Source organism: Suncus etruscus, chromosome 2 (genome assembly GCF_024139225.1).
Source record: "Suncus etruscus isolate mSunEtr1 chromosome 2, mSunEtr1.pri.cur, whole genome shotgun sequence".
Classification (NCBI taxonomy): domain Eukaryota; kingdom Metazoa; phylum Chordata; class Mammalia; order Eulipotyphla; family Soricidae; genus Suncus; species Suncus etruscus.
In genome coordinates this window covers 3,162,123-3,182,942 of record NC_064849.1, presented here as the reverse complement: position 1 = coordinate 3,182,942, position 20,820 = coordinate 3,162,123, and the positions used below count along the sequence as shown (strand labels likewise).

Genomic DNA, 20,820 nt, shown 5'->3' with positions numbered 1-20,820 from the left:
GGGGGCCATGTGCGTAGCGTCATTGTGGGCTGGGAAGTGTGGCTCTGCAAGGGGGCGCCCACCAAATCCACTCCTCCATGCAGCCGTCACCATGGCAACCCTTTTTCTGGTGTCTGTCCTCCCCACTGCCCGCAGCCGGGAAGTGGCAGCTGCCCTCTGTCCCTCGAAGAAGGACAATCGAGGAAGGGGGTGGGAGCACGGCGAGATGAGTCACCCGCCGTGGTGGCTCGTGGCGGCGTCTCAAGGTTGGCCCTTGGCGGCGGCGGCGGCGCTGAGCTCACAGGGTGCCCAAGGCAGCCCCCTCAGAGCGGAGCGGGGCCCTGCTTGGTGACATGCGTGCTCACGCCAGGAGGCCCTGCCGGCTGCAGTCACGGCTCACAGCAGCTGCCGGGACCACGTTCCCGCGGGGGAGGGGACCCACGATGCCCAGACATGCCTTGCAGTCCCCACAGACCCTGGAGAGGCCCCAGAACCTGCTGTGCCAGGCCCTTCCAGCCCCCTTGCAGGGCCATTCATGCTGGGGCTGGGGCTGGAGGATCCTAAAGCAAAGAAGCTGGTGTCTGCAAGGCCCAGAATCCAGACCTCAGCCTTGCTTGTTGGGGTCCACCGGGCAGTGCTAGGGTGCTCAGTGGTGCTCAGCCACCCACCCACTGTGTTCTCTCTCCTCACCACTCTCCAGCCTTTGCTGTGTGGCCTTCAGCCGAAGCACTGACCTCTCTGCCTTTTTTTTTTTTGTTTTGATTTGGTTTTGGGGCCACACCCAGCAGTGCTCAGGGATTACTCTTGGCTCTGCTCCTGGAGGCTCTGGGGACCATATGGAATTCGGGGAATCGAACCCGGGTCCATCCCAGTTCGGCTGCATGCAAGTAAAAACATCCTACCGCTGTGCTATCTCTCTGACCCCTCTGTGCCTCCCCCCCCCCCTCCAGGTTGTTCTCCCCAATATTAATTTCCTGGGGCTGCCGGGTCACATATGTGCCTGTTGGAAAGTGTACCCCACCTGAATGGGGGGGTACTCACCGTCCCCCAGTGTGTGTGAACACACACCGAGTTCACAGCAGGTGCCCCGAGCTGGCAGAGCATCTGCTCTTGTTCAAGTTCTGGTTGGCCACTCCTGTGTGTGTCCCCTGAGCAGGACCGCCTGCCCTGTTGCCAGCTGCTCCCAAAAGGGGCTGTGACTGGGTGCTCAGTGTTGCCTGGAAGAAGCTTCTGGAACCCAGCGGGGAGGGGAGGGAGGCAGGAAGGAGGATGGCTGTGGAGGACGCTGGTTCCAGTCCAGGCCACCTTCGCCTCTCGCCCATGGACATGCCATGCCGTGGGGCTGCCTGTCTGGACTCAGCCACGCGGGGGACTGAGCATGAGCAGGAACTGGCAGCCCCAGGGAGCTGGCCCTGGGCCACCCCGGGCAGGAGGGCAGGCCAGGCCGGTTCCCCTGGGAAAGGTCAGTGCTGGAGCCCGTGTCTGCCCGAGGTTCCTGCAGCCCCTCCCCCGGCCAGGCTGCAGCTCTGGAGGCTCAGGGTAGCCCAGGACTAGCCCAACAGCCTGGCTTCAGCAATCTGCTGGGTGGGGAGGGAGAGAGAGGATCAGAGGGGTGCAGGCCAGCCTCACCCCAGCCACCCTTGCTGCAGGCTCCCCGTGTGGTCTCTGGGGGAGGCAAGACTTGCTTTCTGCCCTGCACGGGGCTCAGCTGATGGGCGCGGTGGCCGTGGCCACCCTGAGGGCTGAGCAGAGCCCCCCCCCAACTCTCACCCCACTGTACACGGGGCTAGTGATGTGCCTAGGGCTGAGCAGGTCTCCACTGGGCAGGAGTGGTGGGCCTCAGCCCCTCTCCGACCTCAGCATCAGGGCTGAGCTGGTTACTGGGAAGGCCGCTGGCAGGATGTCGGGCACATCCACTGCCTCCTGGGCACTGCGGCCTGGCCCCTGTGGGAGTTGGCTCCTGAATCTTACCCAGCGCCCTCATGTACATGCACACACCTGCACACATCTATATACACGTGTATTACACAACTGTACACACGGGCCCGCTCTGGAGGAGGAAGCTGAGGTCTGAGCTGGCTCCTGTCCTCCTGTGTGGTGTCGAGGCCACAATGGGGCCTTTTCCAGAGTTCTCTGGGTCCGGGTGTGGAGCTACAGATCCCGCCCACCCAGGGCTCGGGTGCCCACCAAGGAAGGTGGGCTTGATGCTGGCAGGCGTGTTCCTGCGGGCAGGTGGGTGGGTGGGTTGAGCTTAGGAAGTAGCCTAGAGCGGGTACAGTCCACTGGGGTTCCCTCCACGTGTGTGAGCAGAAAATCCTGTTTCCTGGCAGGGTTCTCCTGGTGGACCCCTGTGGGAAACTCAGGTTCCTCCTGGTGAGAGGAGAAAAGTGGGGGGATCTCAGGGGAGCCGGGCTCCTGGGAAAAGGGGGGCTCTGGGTTCCAGAGCAAGGCCCAACCAGTCCCAGCTGTGGGGTGCTGGGTGCTTTTACCTGGCACCGAGGGTGGGCGGGCACCAGCGATTGGTATCTATCAGCGTATCAGAAGGGGCAGGTGGGGCCCAGACTCCCACAGGAGCCCCCCCCCCAGGGGATCCCCTCTCCCGTGCCCGACTTTGAGTCACACACACCCCCCCCCACCACCCCCGTTTGACTTCCTGTTGCTCGATTTCACTTCCTAGTTCCTGCCCGCTCCAGAGCGAAACTCCTTTCCCTGGAAATTGGAAGTGGGTTGGTTGGGGTGTGCCACCCACCACAGAGCACTGGGCAGACTCTGGTTCTGGGGAGCGCCATGGGGCATGGGTGGGGATGGCTGGGAGGGTATCAGGGGCCCCCTTAGGGGGTGAGCTCAAGAGGGTGTAGAGATGCAGAGCTGGAGACGGGGGTGCAGTCAGGGCTGAGAACCACATTCTAGGATGCGAGGGTCCCTGGGAGCACCTGAGAGCCGCATCAGGAGGAGGTAGAGCCGTTCTGGGGCTGTCCCACCCGAGGCCAGCCTCAGGGGTCCCCAAATTGGTCGTGTTCTGAGAGCTTTGCTTTGGGTGCAGACCTATCAGGCCTCCTCCCTCCCTGATGGGCGCAGTGGCCTCACCCCCGTGGAGGGAGCTCGGGGACCAGGGGCACATTAGAGCTGTCCATGAGCCCCTGAGGTCCCAGCATGGCAGGGCAAGTGGAGAGCTAGAAGGACCGGCTGGTCAGTGGCCCTGAGACGGCTCAGTGGTGACCCGATGGCACTCCAAAGTTCACCCAGTTAAACTTTCAACCCTGTGGGGGCAGTGGGGCCTGGTGACAGGTGCAGGGGGACAGGCCTGGCTGGAGAACGAGGAGGCTGGCCAACCCCCCTTGCCTGCCTGCCTGCCTGCCCCTGGAATGGTGGGGTCTGTGCCTGTCGGAAGCTCCGGGCTCTCTCGAAATCCCCAGTGCCTCCTCCCAGAATCTCAGCCCGCCGCACCTCCGCCCACAGCCCTGAGCTCCCTCCCAGACCTCCAAGGGCGCCCCCCGGTGGGCTGGCAAGGGGGGGGGGACAGCGGAAGGAGCCTTGAGCTCTCGCTCTGGCTGCCAGGCGGAGAAACACTGTTTTTCTGAGCCTTCATCTGCTCTCCCGCTGTTGCTGCTGACGCCACGGGTTGGGGCGGGGGGGAACCTGCCAAGTGGGCTTCGGCCACAGTGCCCGCCCCAGTCGTGCCCAAGCCCGGCCCCCGACAGCCAACCTTGTGTCTGGAGGTCACATTCAGTCCTGCACGGGGGTCAGGCGGGCGGGCTGTCGGCCGAGGGCTCAGCTCGGATCGGATCGGCCAGCAGAGGGCTGTCGGCCGGCAGGCTTTGGAAGCGCCCGGCCTCCATCCGCCTACGCCAGTGTTAGAGAGGCGGTGGCAGGAGGCTGGTGGCACCTGGCAGGCCCCTGTCCTCACCGCTGACAACTTCCCGCAGGGACGCTCCCACGGTGAAGGGCACCTCGGTCCGTGCCAGCGCAGCTGCAGGGGGCCAGTGGGGGCGAAGGGGGGGGGTGTCAGCTGGAGACTGGGGAAGAGGAGGAGGGGGGGAGGAGGAGGAGCGGCCCTGGAGCATGTCCCACCCTCCTGGGAGCCAGCCCCCGCCTCCTCGCTCCCCGCCTGCCTGCCCGCCTGCCTGCCTCGAGGGACAAGGATGTAAGCTAGCGAGCGAGTGAGAGAGAGAGAGAGACGCCAGAGCCTCACTGAGCACCCGAGAGAGAGACAGAGACAGACAGAGGAGACAGAGACGGGGGGAGGGGGGGAGAGAGAGAGAGAGAGAGAGAGAGAGAGAGAGAGAGAGAGAGAGAGAGAGAGAGAGAGAGCGCAGACGCCAGAGCTGCACCGAGCACCCAAGCCTCCCGCCTCCGCCCGCCACCCTCCGTCCGCACTGCTCCCTGGAGCACCCTCCCCAGGGCGGATGTTTCCGGAAAACTTGGCCGAGGGAGAGACACAGATGAGAGGATGTGAGTGTCCCCAGCCAGGGGGTGACAGGGGCTGGCATGGGGGTAGGGGACTTGAAACTGCGTTTTCTCTTCCAGGGCCCCTTCCCTGCTTTTTTAGCTCTGTGTCCCCTCTTAAAAAAGGGCAAGACCCGGGTCTGGGGGGACTTTGGGGGGAGGGGTTTCCACATACTTGTCATCCCCCTCCTTGGAGCTTTCATGTGGATCGGTGTATGAGGTCTTGGGCACCTGGGCTGGCTGGTGGGGCCGTTTGAAGTGCGTCTGGGCTTGCACCCTCGCAATGATGGGATTCCTGGCACGGGACCCAGGAGCCCGCCGTGTGTCAGCCTGTGCGGACGGCTCTGAGCCCACCTCCTGCTCTGTCCAAGGAGGCCGCTCGGCCCCAACCGGACGCTAAGCCTCTGTCCTTTATCCGAGTGGCTGCGCGAGCCTTGGGGGGGGGGTGGTCAGGCCTCCCCAGCCCAGATGGGGGACCCGCCCTCTCCGCCTGGGGTTCCGGCCTGGCGCGGGCTTTGCCAGGCGCTCTTGGCCCCGGCTGGAGAAATATAAATAAGCCAGGCCCCGCCGGCCGTGGACGGGCAGCTGCTGTCGCGGGCGGAGGGAAGGTCAGGGGCCGGGTTACAGTGGCTCCCACGGCCTGGCCCGGCCCCGCTGCCCTTGAGGAACCTCAGCCCGCCACGTGGCTCTCAGGGCTGTCGCAGGCAGAAGGTGGCCCATCTGTCTGCCTGCCCGGCCCGCCTGTGAGCTCTCTGAGCTCTCTGTGTGGCTTGTGCCCCTCTGAGCCCGGGTCTGCCCCCAGGGAGGGTCGTGCGAGAGGAAAAGGGTCTGAGGAGAGTCTGGGGATCTGGGACTGGGCCCATGGCTGTCCTCAGCGCTACGTGCAGAGTGAAAGGGCCAAAGGGCTGTGTCCGGATGAATGGAGGGAGGACGTGAGGCCCCTAGACGGTGACCCCAGCTCTCCTGCCCCTGACCCTGTGCTGGTCGCTCTGTTCATTGCCTACTTGTTGTCTTGGACTTCAGTGGCTCTGGCTGGGATGGGCACTTCGGTCCCTGAGTGGGGCCAGGGGACCGTGTGTCCATGTGAGTGTGTGTGTGTATGTATTTGTTTGTGTGTGCTTGTGTCTGAGTGTATGTGTGTGTCTGTTCTCTGTGTGAGTGTGTGTATGTTCGTTTGTGTGTGTGTGTGTACACAGATGGCTGTGACCCGCCTCGACAGGCTGCAATATTGCTGAGCTCAGCCACGCTCATGGGCAGGGCTTTGGGAGTGTGGGGCTTCCTCTGATGGGGTCTTCTGTTGCTCCACTGTTTCTAAGACCCTCACATCAGGCGCCGGGGAAATGGTGGGAAGTGGCTGTGATGAGGTCCAGGTTCCCTGTCCTTAAGCCCACCTGTTGGGCCCTGAGTCAGCTGCTCTGCGTCTCAGGGAGAACTTTGGGCCCATCCCCCTTCCCCCACCGGGACGCTCCTGGTCTCAGCATCCCTAAGCAGGGCTCCAGAGAGGCAAAGCGGAGGGTCCCCCGAATCACAGTGGGGATGACCTGGGTGGTGTCACCTCAAGGGCTGGGTCCTGCCCCTGTGCTCTTGCCAAGGATTCGGGGCACATCATAGGTTTCAGGTCTGAGCGTCTGGCCAGCACCCCTGCACCTCTGACCGCAGCCTCTCCCCAGGCCTCCTGGAACACGGCCGCAACTGGTCGGCCATTGCACGCATGGTGGGGTCCAAGACCGTGTCTCAGTGTAAGAACTTCTACTTCAACTACAAAAAGAGGCAGAACCTGGACGAGATCCTACAGCAGCACAAGCTCAAGATGGTGAGGGGATCGAGGGTCGGGGTTGCAGGGTAGCGGGGTTGGGGGCCCAAGGGGCTGGGGACTGGCACATCCCCCACTGGCAGCCCCCACTTGGGCCTTTGGCTGCTGTGGACTCCCACTGACCCTCTTCCTTCTCAACTTCCCCAGACCCTAGAAGCTGTGTTGGGGGTTCCTAGGCAGTGACTGAGTGTGAGGGCCCCCACTCCCCTCCCTTGAGCCCTCAGTCACTCCCCTGCTTCTCCAGCACCCATCCAGGGAGCAGGGCAGGACCTGGGGTGGTGTAGATCTGGGGCTCACTAGGGGTGCAGCCTCAGGCTGAGTCCTGGTGGGTCCCAAGTCACTGATGGATGAGCCCTGTCCCCCCCCCCCCCAATGACCAGAACTGGCATTCAGAACTCCCAGGGGTTAAGGGACCCCGGAAGACTGAGCTTGGCCCAGCACTCTCCCCCTTCCTGTGTCCCCCAAAAATGGTGGGAACAGGCAGAAGGTACCCCAGCTCTGCTGGGACCCCAAAACTTGAGCATGGGGATTTAAAAGGCCAGAGGACTAGCAGTGTGGACAGTGGGGTCGGGGAACCCCTGCTCTGTGTCTAAGCAGGAAAATCACTAGAACCTCGAGCTTTGGTATAACTGAGCCCAGAGTCTGGCCAGTGTCGGGATGTCCTGTCCCCAGTGTCTTAGGGAGCTTGTTCCTATCCCAGGGAGCAGATCTGTGTCCTGACTCGCACTCAGAGGCACACAGGGGTGGTTCTGAGGGGCAGAACCAGGAGGAGGGTGGGATAGGAAGTGATATTGCCCTTCCCCAGGTTTGCGTTGGGTCTTGGGGAGTCTCTGGGTAGCCAAGAGCAGGCTGGGCCAAATGATCAGCAAGGGCACAATGTAGCATCATTCAGTTCCGGGGTCAGGCTGGCGTGGGGAGCCCTCGAGCTGCAGCATATCTACTAGCACCAGCCTGGCCGACATTGGGCCACCCTGCCCAGGGTCCAAATACATCCCCTATCTGGCTGCCCCAGCTGGTGTGACCCTCTTAGAGATGCTTGCATGGAGCTTTGGCCATGCGGGGGCAGCTGTCTCAGAACCATCCTTGCCCCCCCCCAACACCATGACACCGGGTCTGCAGGGACGTACCCCATCCCCAGGTTACTCCAGCGAGCTTTGGCCCAGGATCTACCTGGTTCTAAGCCCCCTTGGATGCTCAAGCCCCATTGCCACCAGTCACTTACTTGGTCAGTCAGTAAATTCAGGTGCCCCGAGTTCCCACGGGACTGAGGTGCGGCCATGGCACTACCAGGCCCTGTCCCGAGCAGCCCTGGCCCAGCCTCAGGCCTGCCGTCCCCCGCCCCAGGAGAAGGAGCGGAATGCACGGAGGAAAAAGAAGAAAGGCCCGGGAGGTCCCAGCGAGGAGGCGGCCTTCCCGCCCGTGGTGGAGGAGGAAGAGATGGAGGCCTCAGGCACCAGCGGGAACGAGGAGGAGGCGCCCGAGGACGCCGAGGGTAGGAGACTGGTAGTGGGGAGGGCTGGGTGGTGACTGGTGGTCGTGGTGGTGGTGGTTATGGAGGTGGTGATGTGGCGGTGGTGAGGATGAGGGTGATGAGCGGGGCTGATGGTGACACCATTGCCAGTCCCAGTGGTCATTGATTTCGCTGCGCCTAATGGGAGTAGCTGCCTGAAGCTAGGCCACAAGCTTCTTTGAGGCCCCCTCAGGCCTATGCTCTCCCCAGTGTGCCTCCCCCTACTTACTTTGGTGCCTCAGTTTCCTCATAGAGAACGGGGAGGCACCGGGTCAGGAATGCCAAGGTGCATAGGGCCTGGCCAAGGACCACGCAAGGGCCTGGCCAAGGACCACGCAGAGGGCCTCATGTACAAGCTAGCTGTTGGCTGCAGTCCCCTGTGCTCCTGGTAGCCCCCCACAGCCCAATTCCCGCACCTTGCATTTCTTCCCCTCCCACCCTCTGTCCACTGCTCACCTACTCTCTCTCCTTTTCAGCTCTACAGCCCTCCGGGAACGAGGTGCCCAGGGGGGAGTGCAGTGGTCAAGGTACGAGCTGTGGGCAACCCAGGTTCGCTGGGGCAGGGGTCCCCTAGCCCTCCACTTTGAGCACTTTGCTGCTGTCTCCGATCAACCCTGGGCAGTGCAGTGTCTGTTCCCCACACCGTTCCACTGATGGCTGTTTGCTCCTTTCCCACCAATGTTTCCCCAATTCCTCCTGATTGCTCTGAAGTCCACAGTGGCAAGGGATGGGGCTCTGCTGAAGGCCCCCCACATGCACTGGCCCTTCCCTGGTGTCACATCAGGGAAACCTAGGCAGCCCCGGCCACTTGGTCACAGGATCCTCCTGGACACACATTATCCAGATGGGGAAACTGAGGCTTGGAGGGGCCTTGAACCCACAGGGGCCCCCAGAGCAGCTCTGTTTGTCCCCCGCTCTGCAGCTGCCGTCACCAACAGCTCTGACACCGAGAGCGTTCCGTCGCCCCGCACTGAAGCCGCCAAGGACTCAGGGCCCAGCGCACCTGCCCCTGGCACCCCAGCACCGCCCCCGCAGCCACCCACCCCGACGCCTGATGACACCCCGGCCCCCGCTGAGCCCACGCCTGCCCCGGAATCCGCTCAGTCCCCTACACCCCCACCGGCACCCCCTGAGCCCACTGTGCCCCCAACCACAGCACCCATGGAGGAGGCAGCCCCAGCTGCACCCAAGGATGAGCAGGAGCCCTGTCCCGAGGCCGGTCCTGCCGACCAGCCCGGGGAAGCACCCTCGGTCACCGTCAAGACTGAGAGCTCTGAGGAGGCAGCCGAGGACGTGCCTAGCAAGGCCAGTGCAGAGGCCAGCTCGGAGGCGGTGGCTGAGGGAGCCCTGAAGGTGGAGAAGGAGGGTGTCGGGCCTGGGGCCAAAGCAGCCGTGCCCAAGGCTTCGGGTGCCCCCCAGGACAGCGACTCCAGCGCCACCTGCAGTGCCGATGAAGTAGATGAGCCCGAAGGCGGCGACAAGAACAGGTTGGGGGGCGTCAGGGGACGGGGGGAGATGGGCAGCCAGGGGTTGGCCTTGATGAGCCATAAGCAATTTCCAGGCAAAGCAGAGGCAGGATTGTCTCAGAAGCTTCTTTCTGGAGCTTCCACGGCTGCCTTCTGCCGAGGGCGGGGCATCTGCATCTCTCTGAGGTTCCTCTAGGTTTGGACGGGGTCACCCCTGATCCAGGGCCCACCCAGAGCTTCTTGCAATCTCCTCTTAGCAGCGACATCACGGGGGTGCAGTTTCTCCTCCCTGGGTGAAATGACCGATGCAAGGGCCCTGGGGCCCATGGGGCCAAGCTTCACAGCCAGGCTGCTCTCAGCAGGAGAATTCCAGAGTGTGGGGCTGCCAGCACTGAGCTGAGACTGGCTCCCAGTTTCCTCCCCTGTGGACAGGCTGTCAGGCGTGGGAGTGGGCAGGCACAGGAGGTGGGCTCCAACCCGCCGTGGTCCTGATGCGAAACCAGATGGGCACGTTAAGGGCAGCCGAGCCTCCCTCTGCTTTCTCAGTCTCTGTTCCTCCAGCTATGTCTGCTGTTTCCTCTCTCTCCCTCAGGCCACAGGAAGTCGGGGCAGAGATAGGGGAAGGAAAAATCTGAGTCTGGTCCCCTGGGTTACTCCCGTCCCCCATGAACCACCTGGGCTGTGTTCCGTTCTAGAAAGTTCCATACCCAGAGTGGATTCCTTCGGTGTTGCAGAAGGAGCTGCCTCTTCCTCTGCTCCCGAGCTCTGTCCCCAGGGGCTGCTCTGAGTTAGAGGAGAAGCATCTCCTGATGAACAAGGCTACGGTTGGTTTGCTTGGGGGGGTGTGCTCAGGCCACTTCTCCTGCCAGCCACGAAGATATCAGAGTTGTTCTTGGGGTCAGGGGCGACCACAATATCTCATCCCAGAGTCTGGACTGGAAGGGCCATCAGCCCCCAAGTCTTCCCTGGACCTCCCTGGGCTGTGCTGTTTTCTGGCTGCATTTTCTGCTCACGGTCCAACTCTGCTCCCTGAGGAGCCATTCTGGGCCTGGATTCAGGACACCTGGCGTGTTCCGCCCTGGCTGAGCCACAGGCCGGTCCTCCCCCATCCTCAGATGGAGAGGCTGGACACAGGCCGGCCCACTGCCCTCTACTGGCCAGCCACATGGGGCACAGGGGTGCAATGGCCTGGACAGGACGAGGGTTCCAGGTGAACCGCCTCGAAGCTGGAGAAGGGAGAGACATGTGGCTGCCTGGACTGGATCTGCCCTCCAGCCCTAGCTTTGATCGAGGCAATGTCCCTGGGAATTATTTATTAACCTTGGGGACCCCAAGATTCCTGCGGGAGGGGCTATGGTCTATGTCCCACAGAACCCTAATTTGGGGTGGGGGCCATACATCCCAGCTTCGATGAGCCCAGAGCCTGGTGGGAGAGCCCATCATGCCCACTCCTGGGGGTGGGTCCCAGCTCAGTGGAGACGATGCAGTCCTTGGCGTGGCCGCCTGGGGGTGCTTTTGTGTCTGCCGCCGGCTGCCTGACTCCCCAGAGCTGAGTGAGTCAGACCAGACAGCGGCCAGGCCATGGAAGAGCTGGAGTCTGTGGCTGCCGGCGCAGTCACTGGCTTGTGCAAGCCTCAGGCATTGTTCCAAAACATTCCTGTCAGCCCACAGGAAACATGAGCCCGTCTGAGGGCCCGCCCCTGTCTGACAGGTGGGCTTGGGGCCCTGCACTCCTCAGGACCTTGTGGGAATCCTGACCTGCCCCCTCATGCTGAAGTGCTTCCTGCTGCCCCTTACCCCATCTTGGGGACCTCCTTGCCACCCCCACTCACGCAGTTTTACACATTTGGGTGGTTAGCACCCTCAGGCTCCTGGCATAGCTGCTGGAATCAGGGTATATAGATCTGGGGTGTGCACCTGCTGTGTGCTCTGGCACCATTTGCCCTGGCATTTAGGTTTCCATGCACTGTGCCAGAGGGCAGGGCCCGAGTCACAGCGACCTTGGTGGCAGTGGGGACTGGTGCCTGAGGGCTGTGTCACACCTGCCCGCTCCCGAGGCAGCAGTCCCTAAGTCTGGGTCCTGACACTACACCCCCATGCTCTGTGGGAGGTGGGTCTCTGCCCAGAGGCCAGCACAGGGCCGGGCATCCACGGGCAGTGGCTGGGACGGGACCATGGGGGTGAATGGTGGTGGTACTGGGTACAGTGCTGAGCACCCACAAACCCCATTTTCCTGGTGGTAGCCCCAACCTAGGCATCTCACCCTACTCACTGTCACCTTCTCTGGGGGATGTGGTCTCATATGAGTGGGCGTGGTCTGTAATTGTGGGCAGGCTTGCACTTGGGTGGGTATGGCTTTGCCCAGGTGGGTACCCCAGACCCACTTTAGGTGTCCTAGTGCACCCACACACATGGCCTGTATCCCTGGGATTTTTAGCTCCACAGGAAGTGGGGTGCAAGCAAGTTTTCTGGTCTGTGGCCGAAGTGGTCAGTTTTTTAGCCCCTTGTAGGGTCCCCATTGCCCCCACCAGCCCCAATTTTGGTGTCCTGGACTCTGCTCACTGGGGTCAAAGGTTTGGCCGCAGGCTTTCTAGAAGCATCTGAAGGCCCATAATGGTGCAGGCCAGAGTCTGGGTCCCCACGCCTGGTTCTAGGTGACAGACACACTTGTGGTCTGTCCTGGGGAGGGTTCCACGTTTGGTTTGCGGGGCTCACAGCCTCACCCTCTCCCGGCCTGGGGCCAGCTGGTGGTGTCCTGGATATTGTCCTCCATCACTCAGAGCTGGGAGGGAGAAGCCGGTGGTGACCTGCTCTGCTTGTTTCAGGCTCCTGTCCCCGCGGCCCAGCCTCCTCACCCCAGCCGGTGACACCAGGGCCAGTGCCTCACCACAGAAGCCGCTGGACCTGAAGCAGCTGAAGCAGAGGGCAGCTGCCATCCCCCCCATTGTGAGTGCTTCTGGAGGCAGGCCAGTGTCCACAGTCTGCCCTTCCCACGGGACATGGCTCTGAGGGGCTGGCAATACCCCTCACTGTCCCTGGGCACAGATGGAGCCCAGCTGCCATGTTCCCCTGTCCCATGTGCCCTGGACAACTCTGTCCCTACCTCGGTCCACAGGCCCCCAAAGCCCATGAGCCCCCACGGGAAGATGTGCCCGCCCTGGCCTCACTGCCTGCCCAGCATCTGCAGCCAGACCCCGACACCCCCCAGCAGCCGGGCAGCAGTCCCCAGGGCGCACGCAGGAGCCCTGCACCCCCTGCAGACAAGGATGGTGAGTGGACGCCAGGCCGAGGGGCCCCGTGCCCTGTCCCAGAGGTGTGTGAGTGTGGATGTATGTGCGTATTTGTGCGTGGGTGTGTCTGCACTGTATTGTTTAGTCAAACATTGTATGTGTCTGCTGCGTCCATCTGTATATGTCGACGTGTGTGAGTGTGAGGTATATGAAGATGTTCGTGTGCATTGTATGGTGCATGCCTGTCAGTGTGGTATGTGCATGTCTTTGCGTCTGTATTTGTGTCTAGTATCGTGTATATGTGTGTATTTGTGAGTGTGACACAGAGGAATGTGTCTGCCATTATGTGGCATGTGTGTTTCTGTGTCTCTGTTACTATATGTGTGTCTCTGAATTTGTGCATGCCTTTATCTGTTTTCACTCACATGTTGGTAGCGTGTGAAAATGCCCCTCATGTGTATTTCTAACCCTGGGTGAGTGGGTCTCCACTGGAGCAGGGTCACCACACAAAATAATCCAAACCAGGCTGAGGGTGGGTGAAACACGTGTAGTCAGGCAGTCTCTTACCTCGTATAGAGAGCAAACTTGCCTGCCAGACTGTCACTTTTATTGAGTACAGAGACCACCTCAGGTGAGGAAGGAAGGACAGATAGCTCAGGCTGTCCTCTGCCAGTCCTGCCCAGGTTTGCATGTAAGACAATCTCTGTTTTGAGTAAAACCAATTTGTAAACAAACAAATACAAAGGAGCCAGGGATAATCTTTGTTTTGGGTGAAACAAGGTGTCATCTAGGGGCTGGAGCAGTGGCGCAGTGGTAGGGTGTTTTGCCTTGCACACTGACCTAGGACGGATCACAGTTTGATCCCCGGCGTCTATGATCCCCCTAAGCCAGGAGCGATTTCTGAGCGCAGAGCCAAGAGTAACCCCTGAGCTCACCAGGTGTGGCCCCAAAACCATAAATAAACAAAAAAACCAACGTGTCATCTAACTGCAGCATGTATTTCATTTCTGTACGTGTGTGCTGTGTTTTTGGGCACGTGTGCGTGTGCACGTGTCCCATGTCTTTATGCTTACATACCCACATGCTCGTGTGGTGTGCCTGTGTTGAGGGCTTACGTGACCCTTGGGCGTAGTCGCTGAGATGGCAGCTGAGGAATGAGGCTTCACTGCTCTCGTGAGGCCCAGGGGGCTGGTTCAGAAGCTAGTCTGGGCCTGACCGCTAGGAATCTCTGAGAGGGGGCACAGAGTCATCTGGGAGGGCCCTCCAAAGCTAGTTGTCTCCTGGGACCCACCAGAGCCTCATGGCCATCCCCAGACATCAGCCACAAACACACACATGTAAGATCCCCAGGCAAGTACCCTTTGAATGGCAGAGGCTGCGTGGATTCCAGCCCAGCACCCCTCGGGTCTCCCACGTCTCCTGTGCTGGCCTCTTGGGCTCCCCGGGCCCAGCAGAAGGGACAAGTCATGACCTGGGCAGGCCTGTTCCCATCCATCTATCCTGGGAGGACCCGAGCCACTGCCCACTTTGGCCGTTGGGTTGGATGGTGGGATAGATGAGCCTAGGGGCCCTGACTAGGCTCCCTGGTGCTAGAAGAAGCGAAGAACGCCCCCCCCCCCACACACACACACAAACGAGCTGTCTCCAACTCCCCAGGCCTGAGGCTGATAGTCATTCACAGCCACCTTTGATCTCTCATCGGCCCGTCCCTCCCCCTTTTCACAGCCAGCTGCCCCAGCCTGATCCCCATTCCCAGCTTCAAGCTGAGGTCGGGTTTCAGGCCTTGGAGACTTGCCTGGCCGTCAGTGTTGAAGCCTTGGTCCAGCCTGTCTGTGGGCGTCGGCCAGGCAGCAGTGCCTTCACGTGCCTCAGTTTCCCTATTAAGAGGAAGCCTGTAGTTCCTTCCGAGGTGGCTCAGGCCAGAGCTGAGGCTACAGGTCCTAGGGGAGGGTCTAGCTCCCATCAGCCATCACTGTGTCCCCACTGGTGTGCTTACATCTATGTCTGTCACCCCAGGATCTGCCCATTAACGTGAAAACCCCCTTCCCTGACTCCATCTGTCCATGCTGCCAATGCAGGCTCCCTGCTCACCGTGTCCAAGGTCCCAGTGGGCCATGTGCCACCCTCCGTATCTGGCCCTGGAACTCTGCTCTCTTGCTGGGTGTCAGGGACACACACTTTTGGGGTCCCCTAGCAGAAAGTTGGCTTCAGACACCTTCCGCTGAACAGAGGGTCTGCCAGCCACACCGCCGCTATCCCGTGCTGACTCACTCCCGTGTCCTCCGCAGAGAAACCCGTGTTTGGGCCACCCGAGGGTCAACAGCTGCCCACTGAGTCCCTGTGCTGGGCGCCAGGCCTGGCCTTCCCAGTGCCCCCGCGGGAGGTGATCAAGGCATCCCCGCATGCCCCTGACCCCTCAGCCTTCTCCTACGCCCCTCCTGGTGAGTGGCCGGGCTGCATCAGGAATGGGGTGTCCAGGAGGGAGGGGGACCCTGGTCTGGGGTGGAGAGAAATGGCTCAGGGGTGTGTGAGGGGAATCAGCTGTGCTTCTAGGCTGGGAGCTGGAGAGTCACCGCCAGGGAAATGAGGGTAGAGGGAGGCAGGACCCATGGGCTACAGCTGAGACCCCCCAAGATACTTTTGGTATCTGTGACCGGTGTGGGGGTCCCTGGTCCAGCACACCTTGTTTGCTGCTGCTGACCACTGGGCAGGGTCTGGGTGGCTGGAAGGACCAGACAGTAGGTCTGGGCACATTGAGGGTGCCCGGCCCCCCATGGCACCTATTCCCTGCAGGTGCCCCTCTGCCTCTGGGCCTGCAAGATGGTGCCCGGCCAGTGCTGCCACGGCCGTCCACCATGTCCAACCCGCCGCCCCTCATCTCCTCCACCAAACACCCCAGCGTCCTCGAGAGACCCCTGGGCTTCATCCAGGTGAGGCGGAGGTGGACGCCTCCTGGTGGCAGGGGTGGGGCCAGAGTGGGTGGTCGTGGCTCTGCTTTAGGCACTGCCTAACTGTCTCGTGCCTCAGTTTCCCCCCTGGAGAACGAGTTGAATGCATAGACACGAATCCAGGCAGCTTCTCCGAGGGGGCCCTGGCTCAGGGGTGTCGGGGGCTGTGACCCTGCCTCTGTCTCCCACAGTCGGGGCCGATGCAGCTCCACGTCCCGTATTCAGAACACGCCAAGGCGCCCGTGGGCCCCACTGCCATTGGGCTGCCCCTTGCCGTGGACCCCAAGAAGCTGGGTGAGCATTGGGGGCCTGCAGAGGGTGGGGAGCGGGGGGAGGCCCCGCATCTCGACGGAGGTGCCTCACGACTCTGTCTCTCACCCCAGTGCCCTTCAGTGGGGTGAAACAGGAGCAGCTGTCTCCCCGCGGCCAGGCCGGACCCCCGGAGAGCCTGGGGGTGCCAACAGCCCAGGAGACATCTGTGCTGCGAGGTGGGTGTGGCAGGGTCAGGGCACCTTCTGCATGTGACGCCCAGAGGTGGGCGGCTCTAGGCAGCACCCACAGTACCATAACAGCCGGGTCTTCCAGGGGCGTCTCTGGGCGTGGTGTCAGGAGGAAGCATCACCAAAGGGACCCCCAGCACACGTGTGCCTTCTGAAGGCACCATCACCTACCGCGGCTCCATCACCCACGTATGTTCTGGGGGTCATGTGGGGGCTGCGGGCACCTCTCCGGGCTCCTGTCCTGGTCTCAGGAGCTCCTCTCCCCTCTCCTCCCCAGGGCACCCCAGCAGATGTGCTGTACAAGGGCACCATCACCAGGATCCTGGGCGAGGACAGTCCCAGCCGCCTGGATCGCAGCCGGGATGACGGGCTGCCCAAGGGGCATGTGATCTACGAGGGCAAGAAGGGCCATGTACTGTCTTACGATGGTGAGGCCAGACTCATCCAGGATGATTGGGCAGGGGCTGGCTGGGAAGGGCATTTCCAGGTAGCTGTGGACACAGGGCCCCAGAGACAGAAGCCTGAGGGACCTGATGGCCACTCTGCTCCTCCCCACCCTGCTCCTCCCTCTGCTCCTTTTCTCTGGCATCTGCCTCTCCCTTTCCTCTGCCCGAAAGTACAAGTGCTGCATTGGGCCCAGCACAGGGAGGACTGACAGGCTGGCAGGAGGCACTGGGGTGTCCCTGCAGACCCGCAGCCGCAGCTCTGAGTGGGGCAGCTGGAAGAGCCTACAGAACGCTGAAGGGCACCAGTGGCTGTTCCCCAAAGCATAGCTCAGAACCAGGGTTTAATTTGGAGAACATCAGGGCCATTCCTGGATGTCTCTGGGTTCCTGTAATGAGACCTCGCCCTTCTCGGGGGGGGGGGGGGGGGGCTGAGCTGGCCTGACTGGGGTTTCCCAGCCCCCAGGCTTCTTCTGTTCAGCAAGGCAGCTCAGACTCACAAGCTCCTTCCCACCACGTATGGGAGTCTCCATGCACATGGGACATGTGGGTACATGTTTGCTTGGGGTCGGGGTCGGACAGGGAACATGCTGCCCTCCTGCCTGCTATGGCACCCCTGTCCAGGCTGGCCATCACTGAAGCTAGTCTCTGCCCAGGTGGCATGTCCCAGTGCCCCAAGGAGGACAGTGGGAGCAGTGCGGCCCCCCCCCCACGAGACGGCCGCCCCCAAGCGCACGTATGACATGATGGAGGGCCGTGTGAGCAGGGCCGTGTCCTCGGCCAGCATTGAAGGTGCGTGCTGGGTGGAGGTTTTGGGGGGCCGAAGCCCCAGGCTGTTCTGGGGGGGGGGTCACTCCCCTGCCAGGCCCATCACTGCCACATCTCCACTTCAGGGCTAATGGGCCGTGCCATCCCGCCTGAGCGACACAGCCCCCACCACCTCAAGGAACAGCACCACATTCGGGGCTCCATCACGCAAGGTACTTCCGGCAGCCCCCGGGGGAGAGATGGGATGTTGGTCGGATCTAGGAGGGTCTGAGAGAGTGTCCGAGCGTCTGCGTGGGGGTGAGTGTGCCCCTCTCCACTCCTCCTTTCAGGGATCCCACGATCCTACGTGGAGGCCCAGGAGGACTATCTGCGGAGGGAACCCAAACTCCTGAAACGCGAGGGCACCCCGCCGCCACCCCCGGCTCCCCGGGACCTGGCTGAGGCCTATAAGGCACGACCCCTAGAGGCCCTGGGGCCCCTGAAGCTGAAGCCAACACACGAGGGCCTGGTGGCCACTGTTAAAGAGGCCGGGCGCTCCATCCACGAGATTCCACGAGAGGAACTACGCCGCACCCCCGAGCTGCCCCTAGCACCACGGCCGCTCAAGGAGGGCTCCATCACCCAGGTAGGGTGCGGGCCTGCACCAAGGGGAAACTGAGGCTGGAGGTCAATTGGGAAGGAAGGCCACAATCTCATGGGTATATTCACGCCCTTCTGAGTTTACACTTGTGGAAAAATTGAGACCCAGCGAGATGGAGCTGTTGGCCCAGGGCACTGGGGAGAAAGTACAAAGAATATGGCATCAAGCGTGTCTCCTTGCTGGTCTCACGTGACTGGGAAATGCACTCGGGTTCAGAGAGGGCCAGTGATGGGGCCCATGCCACACAGCAGAGTAACTGGTGGCTGTGAACTTCCGCTGGGTGTCCCTGTTTGTGTCTGTGTCCCTCCCTGTGTGTTTCTATGTCTGCCTCGCCCATCAGGTACGTGCTGCCTGTCCTGGCTCAGGGACAGGAAGGAGTCTCTGGGGTGAGGAGCTGGGCCAGGCCATGTATTTGGTCGAGGGTGGGCGCCCTACTGTGGGCCGAGTTGGGGGGTGCTGGGAGGAGTCCCAGCCTGGCAGAGATGAGGCCCAGAACCAGGCAGTGTTGAGGGTGTGCCCCTCAGCCCTGTGCAGTCCAGGCCCTACCAGCAGGATGCCAGATGGAGCCAGGCTGAGTCTAGCAGTCCCCAGAGTGCTGGCCTGCCTCCTTCTTGGCGAAAGCCCGACATTCCTGAGTGGACACGGACACCCCAGCGCTGCCGACACAGACTGGGGCCTGCCAGGGACCCGGCTTCTGGTTCCACCGAGGCCCTGTTTGCTCCTGGGTCCCTTGGCCCATGAGCTGAACTGGGTTTGCTGCTTGTGACAGCTGGGAGAGAAAGTGTTGCTTCCTTTTGTGGATGTTTTCGGATGTTGGGCCTTGGTTCCACAGACTGTAAGGAGTCTCAGCCTCAACCCAGCCCGCTTCTCCCCAGGGCACCCCGCTCAAGTACGACAGCAGCTCTGGCTCCAAGAAGCATGACGTGCGCTCCATCATCGGCAGCCCAGGCCGCACCTTCCCACCCGTGCACCCGCTGGACGTCATAGCCGACCCACGCGCCCTGGAGCGGGCCTGCTACGAGGAGAGCCTGAAGGGCCGGCCGGGCGCTGTCAGCAGCGCAGGGGGCTCCATCACGCGTGGGGCACCCGTCATTGTGCCAGAGCTGGGCAAGCCGCGGCAGAGTCCCCTGGCCTATGAGGACCACGGGACGCCGTTCACTGGCCACCTACCCAGAGGTTCTCCTGTGACCACCCGGGAGCCCACCCCACGCCTGCAGGAGGGTGCGTGGGGCTGGCTGCGGGTGGGTGGGTCAGAGTGGTGGGCGTGGCCAGGGAATAAGGTGGAGCTGGGTGGTGGACGGGGTCAGGGGGTGGGCAAGGAATTTGATGGGTGGGCATGGCTTGGAGCAGGAGTGAGGCGTGGTTAGGAATAGATGGGTGTGTCTGGGAATGGACATGCTTGGGTGGGTGTGGCCAGGATTGTGATGGTGTGGCTTATAACCAGTGGGTTTGTGGGCGTGACTAATAGGTGGGTGTGGCCTGGGCAGGAATGAGGCTGTGCTTATGAGTGGGTGGGTGTGGCCAGGAATTGATGAATGGGTGTGGTCATGGCGGGTGGGTGGAGCCAGGAACTGATGGATGGGTTGGGCATGTTGTGAGTGGGTGTGGTCACGGTGGGTGGGCGTGGCTATGAATGGTGGGACCAGGATAAGGGCATGGGCAAGAAAGAGTGGTGCTGATGTTGGTGGGCTTGGGTAGGAACAAGAGAGGGACATGTTGGTAGACATGTGAATGGGCATAGACACGATGGTGGGTGGGATCTGGTTTGCAGGCATGGCAGTGACCGGGGTTAGGGTTTGGGGACATATTAACAGGCAGGGCCTCGCTGCTGCAGGGTCTGCCTTAGGCTCTACTTAGACTCATCCATCCACCACCTATGATTCCATCTAGCAGCCTGGCTCAGGCTCCGCCTCCCAAACCTTTCTGCCTACCCTTCCTAGGCCACCATGGCACCTGCCTGTCCCCAGACCCTCTGTCACCTCTGAGGACCAAGTGCTTTGAAACACTGGCTGGACCAGACCAGTCTCTTTCTTAGGACCTTCTCTCTGCTCTGAGGAAATGGCAGTTTCCTCAGATCATCAGTCTGGGTTTTGGGCAGCCCAGCTCTTAAGTCCTTGGCAGGAAGTATAGGACTCCCCAAAAGTCTGGGTCGGTGGATGGACAGAACAAGGGAAGAATGAGTGAATGAATGAATGAGTTCTGAGCAGAGCTGGAAGTAACTAGAGGAAAGCAAATGAGTGAAATGATAGTGAATGGAGGAAAATGAACACCCGGCAGGTGGATGTGGGGTGGGGGTGTGTGGCTTGTAGAGGTCCCAGGATCCCCAGAGGGCAGTCATGATACAGAGGACCCCATGGGCCCCGCAGGCAGCCTGTCGTCCAGCAAGGCGCCCCAGGACCGCAAGCTGACGTCGACTCCTCGAGAGATTGCCAAGTCCCCGCACAGCAGCGTGCCCGAGCACCACCCACACCCCATCTCACCCTACGAGCACCTGCTTCGGGGTGTGGACCTGTATCGTGGACACATCCCACTGGCCTTTGACCCCACGTCCATTCCCCGAGGAATCTCCTTGGATGCAGGTGATTCTCAGTAGCAGGGGGGAGGAAGAGAGGATGAGGTGGGGACCAACACTGGGTGGGGAAACCGAGGCCTAGGGTGAGGAGGCCCAACAGAGAGATGAGCAGAACTCAGTGGAGTTTCAGGGACTCAGCATAAGTGTTTCTCAGGGGAGAAAGCTCCCTGCAGAACTTGGTGGGACTTAGAAAACCCTGATGAGGGTACCCAGCTGATTGTGGCCTTTATGCTTCTGTGTCCAACCCCAAAGAAGCCTTAATTTTTGCAAAGGATAGTCTCAGAAAGAGCAAGTGGCCGGAGCGAGAGCACATCGGGGAAGGCACTGACCTTCCATGTGGCTGGCCTGGATTCTGCTATCCCAGCATCCTCTGGGTTACCCCCAAGCACCTCTTGGTGTGATCCCTGAGCACAGAAAAAATCCAAAGTCACCCCCTGTGGGGGAGAAAGTGTTTCCCTCCCCCCATGTCCCAGGTTCTTGGACTATCGGGGTGTTAGGACAGCTG

At 61.5% G+C, this 20,820-nt stretch overlaps 1 protein-coding gene across 1 annotated transcript in view; it reads left to right on the top strand.

Moving 5' to 3' along the window:
- NCOR2 (nuclear receptor corepressor 2) overlaps positions 1 to 20,820 on the top strand; it is a 65,893-nt gene that overhangs the window by 36,146 nt on the left and 8,927 nt on the right. The window contains 18 exon segments of the mRNA XM_049769271.1: positions 6,096 to 6,238; positions 7,583 to 7,730; positions 8,225 to 8,275; positions 8,671 to 9,235; positions 12,040 to 12,160; positions 12,330 to 12,483; positions 14,733 to 14,885; positions 15,238 to 15,374; positions 15,584 to 15,686; positions 15,776 to 15,880; positions 15,978 to 16,081; positions 16,170 to 16,320; positions 16,992 to 17,038; positions 17,040 to 17,127; positions 17,229 to 17,315; positions 17,433 to 17,728; positions 18,619 to 18,964; positions 20,110 to 20,322. Coding sequence (XP_049625228.1) covers positions 6,096 to 6,238; positions 7,583 to 7,730; positions 8,225 to 8,275; positions 8,671 to 9,235; positions 12,040 to 12,160; positions 12,330 to 12,483; positions 14,733 to 14,885; positions 15,238 to 15,374; positions 15,584 to 15,686; positions 15,776 to 15,880; positions 15,978 to 16,081; positions 16,170 to 16,320; positions 16,992 to 17,038; positions 17,040 to 17,127; positions 17,229 to 17,315; positions 17,433 to 17,728; positions 18,619 to 18,964; positions 20,110 to 20,322 — 3,012 coding nt within the window.